General features: G+C 36.7%; 1 protein-coding gene across 3 annotated transcripts in view; it reads right to left on the bottom strand.

The window, feature by feature from the left end:
* Positions 1-17,054, bottom strand: part of LOC150103703 (cyclic GMP-AMP synthase-like receptor) — a 162,345-nt gene that overhangs the window by 125,427 nt on the left and 19,864 nt on the right. For all 3 annotated transcript variants that reach the window (XM_090396503.1, XM_090396504.1, XM_090396505.1), the window contains exon 2: positions 2,968-3,279. In XM_090396503.1, coding sequence (XP_090252629.1) covers positions 2,968-3,279 — 312 coding nt within the window. The remainder of the gene's footprint in view (positions 1-2,967; positions 3,280-17,054) is intronic.

Genomic DNA, 17,054 nt, shown 5'->3' with positions numbered 1-17,054 from the left:
AATTCCCTAGGATTATCTTTGGATCTTAGGGCCAATCTCCTCTCATATTCCAGTTTCGCTTTCCTTACCACACTAGTCACTCTTCTGGCCTGTGTCTTATATTCTTCATGCATCCTCTCTTCACCTGTCTCCTTATATCTCTTCCATAGCCTCTTTTTCGCATGCAATTCCTGTTTAATATTGTTTGTCATCCACTTTACTCCAAATTGTGTCCTCTTCTTCACTCGTGGTATACAACTTACCATTGCTGCTAACAAATATTCTTTCACAATTTCCCATGCACTAATGATATCCCGGCATTCCAATTCCTCCCTCCATGAAACTTCCCGAAGTTGACGTCTAAGACTATTATAATCACCTGCTTCATAATTCCATATAAGTTCCCGTCTCTTTGATACTCCTGCATGTCTATTCATTTTCCAAGTCAAATCCATATGGTCACTCTCTCCAACTGGTGGGAGAGATGTCATCTCAGTTATTATCAACTCTTCTGATGCTAAAACCAAATCCAAAACTCTTAAACCTTTTGTTCCCTCTGTTACATGTTGCCTAAGACATTTGTCCCTCAAGGATTCTAGAAATTCCATTCCCCTATTGCTACATGCATCTTCCTCTCTCCAATTTATACTACTGTGGTTAAAATCCCCCATAACAATCATTATTGTTACACTTGCCAAACTTAGCTGTCTAAACATCTCCTGGTCCCCATCCTCTGTGCTCCTGGGTCTGTAGCAACACCCCACTAAATATCCTGTCTTGCCTACCTCTACCTCACACCATATGCTCTCAAAATCATTTGTCTCACTTCCTTCCAAAGCCTCCACTCTTAGAGGACATAGGTCATCACTTATCATAAGCAGTACCCCACCACCATGCTTTCCCCTCCTATCCTGACGAAAAATGCTATACCCAGCGACTTCTATTCCTGTTATTATATCCCCTTCTGTCAACCACGTCTCAGTGATCCCAATAATTTTTGGCCAGGCTGATGCTATCTGTGCCACCAATTCCTCTCCCTTATTCTGGATACTCCTGGCATTAGTATAAAACATATAAATGCCATTGTTTCTATACCCAGCATTATCCCTTCTAGACTCCACTGGGCTCAGTGCTACCTGACATCATCTCCCTTCTCCCAAGTATCCATTCCCACAAGAGGCCACCCGTGCTATCATCCTCCCTGGGACACACATTTGTTGAACATTTGTTGGAATGAAGTTTCTAACCATTACAAGAAAAGAAATTTTTCCCCCCTGACATCTGGTAATGCCTGACTTGAACATTATTTATTATTACATGATACCTCCAAGGAGTACAAAGACTCATTGAGGGAGGGCACCTGCTCTACAACTCTCCATCTCCACCACTCAATCCACCATCTACAGCAAACTGCATCATCTACACGAACACCATCTACTGCCCACCACCACAAGTATTTTCACAGACAATCACAAACATCCACGCCCATGACAGGATTTGAACATGCAGCTTTTTGGCTGAAGAGCAGATACACTAACCACTTGGCCAATCACAGTCAGGTCAATAATAATGACATTATTATTATCTTCTTGAACTCCAAGGTATCATAAGACTCATCATAAGAGATCAAGACTAGTAAATACAAATTCTATTGTACCACTACTTAACTAATCCACTGTTTGCACTTTCACCACCCTTTCAGGCAATGCACTCCATGCTACCACTCCCGTTTGTAACTTTCGCGGATGATCCCATGTCCTTGTTCCTTCCCTTCATTCCACAATATGAAAAATTTCCTCATTTTAATAATAACTGTTGAAGAATTATTATTTTAATAATAACTCTTCAACAGCTTAAATGTCTCAATCATATCCCTTCCCTTTGTCTTCTATTCACCAAACTCTACAATCTGGATGCCTTCACTTTATCCTCATAATCAACATCTTGTACAATGTCCTGATAAAAGTCCAGATATCATTTTGGTTATTCATCTCTGCACCTTCTCCAAGTTTACTTTATGAGCTTCAAATCCTGGGATATAGTTATTTTCTTTGGTAAAGAGAGAATTTTTTTCTTTAATTCATTGATCTGAATTTCTGTTAAAGTGAGAAAGTAAGAAAGAATAATAATTGCCTTTCTAGCTATGTACACTAATTTTGAAGCTCAATGGGAAAGTAAGCAAAGATTTTAACAAGCAGCATATTGAAATTACTATGCATTGCTGATGCATGGGCCAATAGTTTTATTATTATATGAGGCCTCCATATAGCCTGAAGAGCTCATTGCAGGGGGACAATATACAACACACAATCCACCATCTATACTACTTAGTCCACCATTCAGAAACACTACTGCTCACTAATAATATGTTTGTCTGCTAATTGTATGTTCTCTGGAATTTCCTGTGTAGGGATGAAAAGTCTGAGTTTCCAGGAGAAAAAACACCATTCTCTTTGTATAAGATTGGCTAATGCATCTTTAAGTGCGTAAGTCTTTATAAGTCCAGATAGACATTTGTCTCATTATGATGAGAACTAAACTCTCATCTTTTCCAATTGAAGTGTACGTTGTTCCATCATTCTTCAAACTGTGCTACATAGATGCTTTTCATATTGTTTAATAACAGTTCTTTTGTGCTGAGTAAAAAATAACTAATATTAAACATTGCAATATTTGGGCTCTTTTTACTAAAATTCATAATGAAAACTATAAGTTATATGATGAAATTATGAACTTTATCAGCGTGACTCACCAGTTTTCATTATAATTTTAGTAAAAGATTCCAAATATCAAATTACATTGTAATTAATTAACTGGTTTACACATCGACAGTTGCTAACAAAAGATAAAAGCAGGAGACAAATTTATAAATAATGAACAGTATGCTTATATAGAACATTTACACTTCTATAAACAAAATATATATGAAAGCCTAATGAACTTTTTTTAAAATAATTAAACACATATACTTGACAAAGCAAAACTTACTTCCATATCTGTTAAAAGATCCTTTGGTAGTGAAATAACAAAGTTAACATCAAATTCTGATGCTTCTTTTACTCGTAATCCTTCATAATAACTTCCTGTGTAATATATTCTTTCAAACAAGCTGTCAAATAGTGGATCAATTCCCCTCATTTTTACCACTAGTGCATCAAAAAACTTTTCTATTATACTGTTATTTCGTTTTTTTTGTTCTTCATTGAGTTTTATCTTATCTCTAAGTATATCTTTTAAATGGCTTGTAAGTTTTGGTCCTATTGAAGATGCAGTCTGCCCATAATTGTCATTGTTGACATGCTGGAAAACACAAGACAATTTTTTTTATTATTATTAAAATATAATACACAAAGTCAAAGAAAATCATAAAATTAAAATAAAAACAGTGAATATATTTCATCTAAAAAAAAAAAATGCACTCAAATAATTTGATTTTTATGGAAGACAAACAACTATGATTACTACAATGACAATAAGAACTCAGATTTACTGATCAAGTATATACAGAATTGTAATATCCACAGAAAGTGAAATTAGAAACTAGCATTTTCTAATTGTGTAGAAAGAATTGGAAGCTAATTATTTAATATTAAAAAAGATATTAATCCTGACAATTTATTAAACTGATGACATTTTTCTGGATTTCAACATCTACAAAGCACAAAAAAGCAATCATGGCATAATCCCAACAATAACAATTACATAACTGTGGAAATAATTCAAAACCATGACATATGAAAGTTGCAGTATGAAGATGGAGTATATTGCATATATATGGGTGGGGAAGTTGAGACTGAGCAGATATATGTAATGGGTGGTGATAAAAGTGATTGGGCAGGTGTGGTGGAGAAATCACAACCAATAAGTGGCTTGCATAGGACTGGTTATAGACCTAAAAATGTATTACTATGTTTGTTTACAAATGCCAGAACTATTAAAAATAAGGCTGATGAAATATTATTATTATTACATGACAGTGCCAAGGAATCCAAAGACTTATCGAAGAAGGGCACATACTCTACAACTCTCCATCTCCACCAACTACAGCGAACTACAACTACCATCATCATCTACATCAATGCCATCTACTGCCAACCACCACCACCAATAGTATTTTCACAGATAATCACAAATATCCATGCCCACAGCAGGATTCAAACCCGCAGCCTTTTGGCTGGAGAGTGGCCAACCAGGCCAGCTATGGTTTCACTGATTCAATTTATTCGTCCGAAAATCATTGGAATAAGTGAAACATGGTTAAATGAAGATGATATACTAACAGGAATAGAAATGGAAGGATACAGTATTTTATGTGCGTTCAGAAAAGACAAGAAGGGAAGGGAAATGCTAGTGATGATAGCAGGGGAATTATGTCCATATAAGGTAGAGATTGGAATTGAAAAGATAGCATTTGGGAATAAGGTAAATTAATTTCTCAAGTTCTTTACAGGAATGTAAAGGATGGCATGTGAAGAGTGTGAGTTTTAGATCCAATCATTTCATCAGAGGATGTAATTGTGAGTGGGATTTCACCCTTTCCTCCAGTTGGTGAGAGTGATCATGAAGTGATCACATGGGTTGTGGCTAGCCATATGCAGACTTTTATTAGGAAAGGATACATGTGGAATTATAAGACTAGTGATTATGAAAAGCTTAGGAGACAACATGGAATGAGGAGTTGAGTGGTAAGAAAATAAATGCTGTTTGAGATGTGACAAAGAAATGCATAACAGCACATCAATGGGAAAATGTATTCTGAAGGCCAAAACGCTGTATAAGGTAGATGCAAAATGGAAGAATGAGGAGCTTATGCATGAAATCTGGAAGAAGAAGAAGGCAGTACAGTATAATGGTAATAATCAGTTACATCAAGATTATAAAGAACAAGCCAGAAGGAAAACAAAACAAAAGAAATGTAAGGCAAACAAAAATGCAGTAAGAGGAAACTGCAAATTAGGCAAAGAAAAACCCTAGAGAGTTTTTTGAATATGTGGCAAGTGGAAGGAGAATGATCATGGTAAGATGATGTTAATGGATGAAAATGGTAGAATGGTAACTGTTGTAAAAGTTGTTGAAACATTCAGTGATTCATTTATAAGGGTGTTTTAAGCCATCATGATTCCATCCTGATCAGGATGGAATCATGATGGCTTAATCGTGAGTGAGCAGGTGGTATTTGAGGAAATAAATAATCTTGATATCACTAAGGCGATATCTTAAGAGAATGTTCCAGGGAATTTGCAGTAGCATTGGCATGCTTATTTAATAAGAGTCTTACAATTGTACAGGTTCCAAGGGAGCGGAAGGATTGTAAAATTGTTCCAATGCATAAAGGTGGTAATAGGGCTTCAAATTATAGGCCAATCTGTATATCTGGAGTTGTAGTGAACATACTGGAGAGATTGGTGAGAAGTAGCTTAGTTGATAACCGCAGGATTCTCTGTGGTTATCAGCATGGGTTTGTTAAGGGAGATCATGTTTTACTAACTTACTTATGTACTATAACAAGGTGACAAATACCTTGGACAGGAGAGATGTATATACAGTGGTGTACTTGGATTTTGCAAAGGCTTTTAATAGATTGACACACAGCAAATTGTTAAATAAATTATTACTATTATTATTATTATTGGAAGATGGTTGTCTCTTCGTTTGTCGTAGATATTTCAGTCAGTATTAAAATGTCTATGTTGTCTATATCTTCCTTCAGATATGCTTGCAGGGCACTTTAGCAGCAAGCGGTAGCAAGCACGCTACTTCGATGCTCCCATATTTTAAGTTGCAAAGTAGATTTTTTCTTGTGAATTAAAATTTAAAGTGTATCAGTGAATTCCGTTCTTCAAGCCAAGCATACTGACATAAAAACTGTAAGTACCTGTTAAGTAATAAGTAAATTATAAGTATTCTAAGTACGAAGTATACGTTGGTCAACTACGCGAGAGGAGAACAACGTATACTTCGCACTTAGAATACTTATAATTTACTTATTAAGTAAATTATAAGTATATTATATTAGCAGTCACAGTAAGATCGTCTAAACCAGAAATATGAAGTGCCAGGAAGACCTAACAGGGGGGAGAAACCACATAACATGGAGGATCTACCAGAAAAACATGCATTTTCTATGTTCGGGACTGTTCGAGGTCACTTTGCAGCGAAAATCAAACGTGATGGGTGGAAGTGCCAACATTGTAGAGAAAAGAAAGGACTGTAGCCTTCAACCGCAGGCAGAAAACAACCACAGGTGGTAAACAGCTAACACGGCAATCAACAGCAGAGGAAATGAAAAACAAAGAATGCAACAACGGAAACCAAGGTGAGCCAACTTTGAATGCATTATTTGAAAATAGATTACAAAACCTAAAAGACAGTTTAATCAATTTTGTTGGAGAACTTTTTGAAAAACATAGCGTACAAATTACAGAAAAATTCAACCAATGTGAGGAATTTATTAAATTTAATAATAGCTCACTAGAGGACTTATTACAGACCCGTTAGAGAAATTAAAAACTGCATTAAAGAGCTAACGGAAAGACAGCATAATTTAATTATAGAGACAACGGAACTACGACAAGAACTAAACTCTTTAAAGCAACAGTACGAACTCTTAAACCAACAGCAGTATAAAAATGATCTCCTCATAGATGGTCTCCCAGAAATTGCTATGGAACATTTAAAAGACGCCATAATACAACTAAGCCAAAAAATTGGCACTCCCATAAAATTAAAAGATATTCAGTCAGTACATCAGTTGCCACAAAAAAGAAAAAGAGAAAGTAATCTCCATCCTCCTCCCGTCGTAGTGCAACTCACTAATAGCCCAACAAAAATTACACTTATAAAAGCTAGCAGGATTTAAAAACCAGTAGTTTTTTAATCCTGCATCAAGGATCTGGATGGAGCCAATGACAATACTCCAATATACTTCTCTGAATACCTAACGCCATATTATCCGGAACTATTCTACCAAACAAGGAAAGTAAAAACAGAAAAAAATTACCAGTTTATATGGATAAGAGATAGCAAAACATTCCTTAAAAAGATATAAGATGCAAAGCCAATCCAAATAAAATCCGTAGAAGACCTCAATAGGCTGACACATTAAAAAAAGAAAACACTGATGAGTCCTAAAGAAGGGAACAGCATACCAACCCATATGAACGCAGACCACCAAACAGATGTAATCAACCCCCCAGAACATGACAACTGCCAAATTCTGAAATCGATAACAGAATGGAAACAAGAGACAATCCCCCAAAAAAGACTACCTATTCCCCACATCAACATCAGGAGCATTCAAAAATACTGGTTGACCCTGCAAGTTTATCTGAAGGAAGATATAGACAATATAGACATTTTAATACTGACTGAAATATCTACGACAAAGGAAGAGGCAACCATCTACCAAATACCAAACTTCCAACAACACAAACACTGTAGACAAACTAAACGAAGCAGTGGTATACTAATATTTATCAAACATAAACTAGAAGTAACAGAAATAAACTATAAATTAGAAACATCAAACAAGGAAACTCCTTGATATTAAATGCAATATAGAGATCACCCAACTAAAGCACTACAAAATTTCTAGATGAATTAAACAGATGGCTTTCAACCATGGAAGAAGGTGCCTCAGAATACTTGATAATAATAGGTGATATGAATATAAACATTAGGAACATAAATAACAACACAGTACAATACCTAGACCTATTATAAACATATAACATAACCCCATTTATACAGTCGTATACACGAGAACAGATAGTTGGAAATAGAACCACCTCATCCTGTATTGACCATATAAATATACGGGTCCCTCAAAACAGCCACACAGCAGCCATCATAACGTGCAAACTGGCAGACCATTATTTCACAGCATTACAGTTACACACAGAACCAGAACCGATAAAACTCACTGAGACTACAAAACAGTATAATAGCATCCTAAACGAAACAATAGGAAACGAGGAAATCCGAAAAACAGACTGGATGCAGATAGAATCTTTAGACTCACTCTGCTGATGCTGTATATAATAATCTTAAACTTGCATTTAATAAAATATATAACAAAGCATTAACAAAAATAAAACTATGCTCCAAAACTAAACAGAATCCATGGATAACAGACAACATATTAATAGCCATACAAAGAAAAAGAAAAGATCCCCTATGAAAATAACTTAATAAGTCGCCAAACAATATCGTTTTACAAGCTGAATACAAAAGAAAGCGAAATCCCTTAACAACACAGATTAGAACGGCAAAAAGAAACAATTACAGAAACAAATTAACAACAGAACGATATAAATGAAACCTGGCACCTGATTAATGAAAGGCTGGACAATACACACAGAACCACTGCCTCAGAAACAATAAAACACACCTTTGCTTGCAACCCCAAATCCCTCAAACAGTTGTTTGCCAACTGTTTGAGGCAAAAATCTGTCCAACAACTCACAGTTGGCAAACAACTGTCCAAAAACTACAAGAAACAACTTTTCCTCACACAAACGAACATTCTCCACTAGGTCCACAAGCAACCCAGTCAATGTGGTTCTCCACAGTAACAAAAGAAGAACTATCACTTGCAATTCAACAAATTAACCCTAACAAAGAATCAGGAATAGACAGAATTAGTCCAAAAGACTCAACCAACCTATCTCCAGTTATACTAAAACTGTTAAATAAAATCTTCGAAATGGAACACATACCTGAAACACTAAAGACTGCATTAATCACACCCATACATAAACATAGAAAAAGAAACATTATAAGTAATTACAGACCCATCGCCACATAGTCTGTAATCAACCAAATCATGGAAAGCATCATGCATTGCAAACTCTCCACATATGTTGAAAAGTTGCAAATCATACCCAAAACACAATATGGCTTTCAAAAAAATAAAGGAACAGCAACACTGCTGGAAGATTTCACAGACCTAATAAACGCTGCATTGGATAAAAACAGAATAGCATTAGTCATTTTCATTGATCTAACAAAAGCATTTGACACACTAACACACAAAACCTTGTTAACAAAACTAACACATATCGGAATCGGAGGTCGGCTTTCCAGTGGTTTAAAGCATACATGAAAAACAGGAAGCACATCACACGTGTAGGATCAGCATACAGCAAAGAGGTACCGGTAACCTGTGGTGTACCGCAAGGAGTTGTCCTATCTCCCATTCTATTTAACATATACATACACACACATACGACATAAGCCCTCTTTCCCTAAAAAGTAAAATATTCCAGTACTCAGATGACACAGCCATAGTATCCATTCACAACAACGCAAATATCGCTTACACAAATATTATTATTATTTGACACCTCCAGGGAGTCCAAAGACTCATCGAGGGAGAGTGTGCCAACAGCATCGAATGATTGGTCCTCTTCCAACTACTAACCATGCTCAAACTTACTTAACTGAGCCATTAGTAGCAGAGGTTCTACCAATCGACCAACCTTGGCTGGCAAAGGTTGCAGGCAAAAATATGCAACATGACATCAATCAAATCACTAACTGGTTAACCGAAAATGGCATATATATAAACCCTGGAAAAACATAGCTAATGATATTCAAAAACCCCCAAATCCTACCCACAGAAACTAAATATCTCACTATGCGACATCCATCCTCATATACACAAAGCGTTGATCCTAAAACCACAACCATCACACAGGTGAAAATAAACATGCTATCTTGGACTTCAATTCGATGCTGATCAAAGTTGGAATAGCCACATAAACTACATACACAACAAACTCAGGATAACAGCAAGCAAACTATATCGATTGAAAGATATTGCCCCATCACAAACAAAAATACTAATCTATAAAGCATTATGTGAAAACATTTTATGATATGCAATCACATCATACGCATTCTACGCAGACTAGAAACTTACAATGGGTTACAATGGGTGCAAAATAAAATGAAAAAAAAACTGATATTCTGGGAACAACCCACACTTATGCAGGCAGCATGGACATATAACTACTAATAATTAAGGTGAAGCACTTATGCCATTACACAGTCATGTTAAAACACTACTTCACTCAAAAGAGTAACCAGAACAACATATCAGATAACAAGAAACAAACTACATAACAAACAGATAACAGTCAACAAACTACATAACATAATTAATCATGGACCCCCCCCCCTCAGCAACCCCCTAGCTACGCCACTGTATCACAGCACACTTTCTTCTAAGGAAGCTAGATATACAGCATCTTATAGTTGCTGGACTAAAGCATCTCAAAATGACCATTGTTCCAAGTTTTGTAAATTCATGCAGCTATATCTGTTTTGGTTCTTTGGAAAAAAGTGTTTCATTGCTGATGCTGACTCCAAAAATAGCTTCTTAGTCTTGTAATGACTTTTGTGTAGCATACTGTTGTTTTCTTCGATTTGATTTTGTGTGAAAGGATGACTAACATGCATGGCCTTGACTTGTCATAATGATGGGATGAATTCAAGCTCTTCAAGGCACATGCTAAACACATCTACTGTCTGTTCACAACAGGCTGAGTTATAGCAACAAGATATTTTATAATTTGTTGCAGGTTTTAATCAACATTGTCTATTCATAAGAGTATGAATACAGATTGCCAGACTTTACACATCAAACTGACAACAGTAATACAAATTTTTCCTTTGCAATCAGGAAGTGTATGAAATACCTTGTACAGCAACAGCTTACTATGAACAGACAAGAAATCTAACATCTAACTAGAAGGACATTAGAAATACCACACACTAAAAATTCCTTTATTGAGAACTAAATAGAGGAAAACTCTGCTACACAGAAGCTGTAACAAGTCAGATTTCTTGATCAGAATCCCCAATGAATCACTAAACATTCTCCCAATGTTACAATACCAAGAAGTGTTGCTAGTCTCGAAATCCATGAAAACATAAGCAGTTTAACATAATTAACATATTAATTTTGTTTTTGTCTGTCAGCCTGTGTGTGTTCACTGGGCATCTACAGATGCCGTATGGTCACTCCGATGCTCGATGATGTTCCACACTAGACCTCGCCATATAGTCCTGTTGTTTGCCCTTCTGGCAGCCTCAACTCTCTGAAGATCAGTCACTCCACACACGCCATCCATCCATCTAATTGATGGTCTACCCCCGCCTCTTTTTCCAGGAACTTTACATTTTATTACTGTTCTGAGAAGTCCTCCTTCCATCCGTTTTTTGTGTCCAAAATATTTTAACTTTCTTCTGTCAATATCCTTAAGGAGCCTTAAAGTTCAACTAATCTTTTCTAACACCCATTCATTTGTATGCCTTTCAGTGTATGATATCCTCAACAGCCTTCTGTAACACCACATCTCAAAAGCAGATATCCGTTTCTTATCTGACTTCTTTAGGTTCCAAGTCTAGCATCCATAAGTCACTGTTGGAAAAACAACTGCATCCAAAATCCTCAACTTTGTTCCCATGGAGATAGATCCATCCTTCCAGATTTTAGACAGGTCTCTGACTGTTGTTTTAGCCATTCCTAACCTTTTTCTGACATCTTCTGAACAGCAATTCTTCACATTAATAATGGATCCCAGGTACTCAAACTTGCAGACTTCCTCAATTCTTTCTCCATTAAGATACATTTGTTTCTCAGGAGCTTCTCTGTTTGTTTTTCCTTTGAGAACCATGATCTTTGTCTTGCTAGAATTGAGTTGAAGTCCTCTGTTATTACTGATCTAGTTAACTTTGTCAAGAATTAGTCCTAGTTCTTCCATGTCATTACAAAGGAGTACTGTATCATCAGCGTACCTCAGATTACTGATCAATCTACCTCCTATCATAATTCCTGTCCTGAGCTCATCCAATGCTTCATGCATGATGTCCTCCGCATATATACTAAACAAGTGAGGAGAAAGTAAACATCCTTGTCTAACTCCTTTTCCAACTTGAAACGAGTCAGTCAATCCAACACCTGTTCGTACTGTGGCTTCTTGCTCCTTATACAAGTTGGCTATCAACCTGATAGTGTGTTGAGAAAAACCCATTCTTTTCATTACTTCCCACAGTTTCACATGCTCAACAGAGTCAAAAGCTTTAGAGTAGTCTAAGAAACACATTATCAGAGGGAGTCTGAATTCTTTATATTTTTCTATGATCTGTCTAAGGCAAAGGATCTGATCTCTGGTGCCCCTACCTTTCCTAAAACCTGCTTGTTCCTCGGGCATCTCTACCTCAAATTTGACCTCAATCCTATTTAGCATGATATTTAATAAAATTTTGCTTACATGAGATATCAAACTAATAGTTCTATAATTCTTGCATGCCTTCATATCACCTTTCTTGTGTAGTGGTATGAAAACTGACTTTTTCCAGTCTCTAGGCCATGATCCTGTCTCCCATATCCTTGTATTCAATCTATGAAACACTCTTATCCCTCCATCTCCTGTGGCCTTAATTAACTCTGCTGGGATTTCATCTGCACATGGGGCCTTATTGCTGTTGAGCTGCTTAACTGCTCTTTCAACTTCATGCCTAAGTGGAGGAGGTTCCAAATCAAAATTTTCTTGGTGGGAGGACTCCACATTTTCTTTATCCACTCTGCTGTACAGTTCCTCACAGTATTCTTTCCATCTGTTTTTGATTTCCAACTCTTCTGTTAGTAATGATCCATTCCTGTCTTTGATGACATTCAATTTAGGCTTGAACTTGTGCTTTAAGTCACGAACTAAATAAAACATCCTTTTATAATTATGCCTTCTCATTTGGAACTCTATTTCTTCACATTTATTAGTATAGAACTTTTCCTTATCCTGCTTGATGGCTCTTCTGATTTCTCTATGTAATCTCTTGTATTCTTTGGTTCCTGTGTCTCTTTGTTTTTCTAACCGCCTTCTTTTGATTAGTTCCCATGTTGAATCTGATATCCATGGGTCTCTTGGTTTTCTTATTGGGCTGAGATACATCTTCACTGTATCCTGTATTATCATCTTGACTCCTTCCCAAAGCATTTCTGGTGAGATTTCCTCATTGGTCTCCAAAAAATCATCCAGCCAAGTTGATGTTTCTTCTGTGAATCCACTAAGAATTACTCTAACATCCAATCTAGTGGAATGTGCCTGACCTGGAAGTTTTCAGAGTCTTAGTCTTACTTTGGCTCTTACCAGCTGATGGTCTGTACCAGAATCTGCTCCAGGACAAGTATGCACATCAGAGATGCTTGTCTTCCACCGCTGGAGAGCCAGGACGTAATCAATCTGGTGCCTTGACCTATCAATGTTGGATGTCCAAGTATAGGTCTGTCGTGGACCTATACTTGGACATCCAACATACCACTACACAAGAAAGGTGATATGAAGGCATGCAAGAATTATAGAACTATTAGTTTGATATCTCATGCAAGCAAAATTTTATTAAAGATCATGCTAAATAGGATTAAGGCCAAAGTTGAGGCAGAGATGCCCGAGGAATAAGCAGGTTTTAGGAAAGGTAGGGGCACCAGAGATCAGATCCTTTGCCTTAGACAGATCATAGAAAAATATAAAGAATTCAGACTCCCTCTGGTAATGTGTTTCTTAGACTACTCATATTTTGTTTTTGTGATGTGTGTTAATATCATTAAACAATAAAAACATAGAAAACGTTTGGATTACATCTGGATATAATTCAATATTTACAGTAATGAACACAAATCACTGAAATGAGAAGTTAGTCTTGCATTTATTTTAAATCCTGACAGTACTAACAACCATTTCAGTTTTTGTTTAAATATTTTAAATTGTAATATTTAAAAATACAATACATTATTGTATTTTTACAATTATTTTGTTAAAGTTTGTGATTAATAGTTACTATAAGGAATTTATTTTGATCACAAATTAACAAGTAGGAACCTTTAACGAAAAAAGGAAAAATATACTTGCATCTAAGTGTGAAATACAACTGAGAATATTTGTTAACTCACATAAGAATATTGGTCATAAGAATTTTGCATGTAAAGGCTCGTTGTTAAACAATTGAAACAAAAGATTATAAGTTTATGTCAATTCTTAGAAAATTTTAGTAAATATGACTCATAGCGTTAGCAAGAAACAAGGTAAGGAGGTCAAAGGTCCCAATTTTGGACACTGCCATGAGTCAGTCACTTGCACAAAGCTCGCAGGAATTTTCGGCAAAAAAACGCCACCCTAACTGGTTATGGGAAGCATATCCAGACATGGGGGGGGGGGGGATTAATTGTAGAAGGTGCAGGTAGAGTCATGGTAGGGTTAGGAACCCCCCCCACACACACACACTCTCTCTCTCTCTCTTTCTTGGTTCTCCAGTCTTCGTATGAGTTTTAAGTGGTTTTCCTGAGTGACGGTCAGGAGTTTCTCTCCTTCCGCACGACAAGGAATAAAAATAAGCAGGATTTCAGTTCCCAATTCCCTATTATAGAAAGGTGGGATGCCATGCAGCTGAGAAGAAAGGTAACTACTGCATGTTATATCAGCTGTGTTCTTGACAACAAAGGGAAATTCTGTGGAAAAGTAGGTGCCCGTGTAGTGAATCTCATGACTACAGAATCACAGATCCATTGTGTTTCCTTGGAAGAAGCTTGATGTGCTGAAGACGTGAATTCAAACCTTGATCCGAGAAATCTCAGATATGGTCCACTACAGAAGAATTCGTCCTCAGAAATTATAGATGAGTAAGAACAGAGCCCAGTATAGAAGATCCTTATCAAACAGTATCGTAAAATCTTATATTGTTTCAAATCTTAATGTGGCTGTGATTGTAGTTCTGTTACCGATCAATTGAAAGACCTGAACAAGAATTGAACTAGGACTTTAGTGCATTCAAGAATAGAAAGAGAATAAGCTTGTCAGTGTTAATAGATAAATAATCGTGTGTCTAGAAACTTATGCACGTCATCTATATTTTGTCTGAGAGCTGTTTGAAGAATCGAATGTGGTTACTATTGTAGAGATAGACCTGTTAAACCCATATTACTCTCATGAGTTAATGTGTGTAAACTAATTGTGTTTAATTAAGGTATCGTATCATATTATTGTGCTCAGACAGATGAGGAGTTTTAGTTAATGTTAACATTTGAGAGGATATCCCTTTATTATATGTGTGGAGTCTTTTGTCGCGGCATAGTCGCTCTTCCCACATAGAATTCTATAACCAATCATTTGTGTTTTGTGTATTATATTTGTGTATAATAAACTTTTGCTCATTGAAACCTCAGTTGTCTGAAATTGCCATTCAATGCACCGCTTGTAATTACATACGAATCTAGCCACGGGGGGGGGAAGAGAAATTAAGTTGAGAGTTCAAGGTCATGACTGCATAATTGTTTCACACCTAAACATATTTAAGAAATTGCTTCTTGTTTTGATTCTTTTCATAAACTAAATGTTCTAAATGACACAGCTAAAAAATATAAATGTTTTACGACACTAAGGGGAGTAAGACCTTAGATACCTTGAATTTGGGTGATATCACGTATGGTAAGAAATTTGTTACAAACAAAAAAAATTTAAACTTGTAAGAGTAATTAACAATTATAGGATGGTAAAAAGGGGACATAACATAAATGGTGCAGTCGACACGATGTGGTTTAGTTAATTAAACTTGAATCGTAAGCTAATCACAGCATGTTGGTTTTGGGTGCGGATCAGACAACTAAAAGGCAAAAGTTATAACTGTGTGTTATTGAAAATTTAAAGTGTAATATACTCTAAACTGGATGCAAGTATGACGGAACCCTCTAGAAGTTTAGGCATGAATGATTGTGACTTTTTTCGTTATATTAACCCCCTCAACAAGTGTTCCCTCAATTTTTGGGCGAGGAGTCTGATGATGTCATTAATTTTTTTTGTGATATAGAAGAGCTTAGAAGGGTTGGAGGATGGACCAACTTTCAGATGCAAGTCTTGCTCTGTAGTAAACTGGTGGGAAAGGCAAAAAGTTTCCTCTCCCATTCTCAAAGAGACCCTGGATTACTCTTGATTTAAGATGGTCCTAATTTCTAGGACCTAACTTATGGAAGCTCCAGAGGTGCACTCAGAAGGAAAGGGAGAGTGTAGCTGAATTTCACAACAGATTACTGACGGTGGCAAGTACCCTGAGTGTCCATGGTGAAGAAAAGCCTCATCTGGATTGGGCCATCTTCCAGTAGTTCAGACAGGGAGTCAAAGCAGAATTAAAAGACGGCATTTAACAAAAGGTTGACCAATCTAAGTGACTGTTACAATGCTGTCAAAGAAAGTGAACAAATGCTTGGAGATCTCCGTCCCACAACAGTTCCGGGGTTGGTCAACATCGCTGAAGAGAAGGGCAGTTCTGAAAAAAGACTTGAACATAATAAAGAGAGTAAGGAAAAGAGAAAGACCTAATGCAAGAGAGGGAATAGAAGTAGGTGATAGACAGATGATAAACAAATTGACAGAATCCTATGCTGATTCAGATAACATCAGGGTCATTGTCAAGAAAGAAATAGAGATTCTCCAAAAGCCAATTATGGATCGGTTGGAAGAGGTGATGATACATCTGGAAACTTTGTCTGTGAGGACCCCAGAGCCTGGTTATAGCAGAGCTGAAGAAACCACTAAGTTCGTTAGAGAGGAAGTTGAGCACCTACAAAGACCCCTTCTCGATCGGTTGGATTCTGTAATGCAGAGGCTATCAGAAATCACCTCCCAGCAAGCAACAGTAAATCCTCCTGATCAAGGGAGAACTGGTGATCAGAGCAATGGTAGAGAGCTCCCAAGATGTTTCAATTGTGACAAACTTGGACACCTTGCTCGAAATTGTTACATCAACAGGAAACGCTTTAGTAGGGGCTATAATGAAGAAATGAATTCAAACACTTATACAAACAGAGTATGAAGTAAAGGGCAAGGAAAGAAGGAGCAACCTAATGAGATGAAGGTGAAGGCCAGTACATATGGAAAACATTGCAATGCCTTGCTGGACACTGGAGCCCAATCATCCATCATATCTGAGCACTACTTTAAGATAATAGAGCTCTATCCCCAGTACAACATCACTCACCTCAAATGACATGTGAGAATATCAGGTGTAACAACGTCCACCAT

The sequence above is a fragment of the Typopeltis vanoorti genome, chromosome 8, assembly GCF_054136105.1.
Source record: "Typopeltis vanoorti isolate ZY-2024b chromosome 8, IOZ_Tvanoo_1.0, whole genome shotgun sequence".
Taxonomy (NCBI): domain Eukaryota; kingdom Metazoa; phylum Arthropoda; class Arachnida; order Uropygi; family Thelyphonidae; genus Typopeltis; species Typopeltis vanoorti.
Note: the sequence above shows the minus strand (reverse complement) of the source record. Positions and strands in the feature narration are given on the sequence as shown.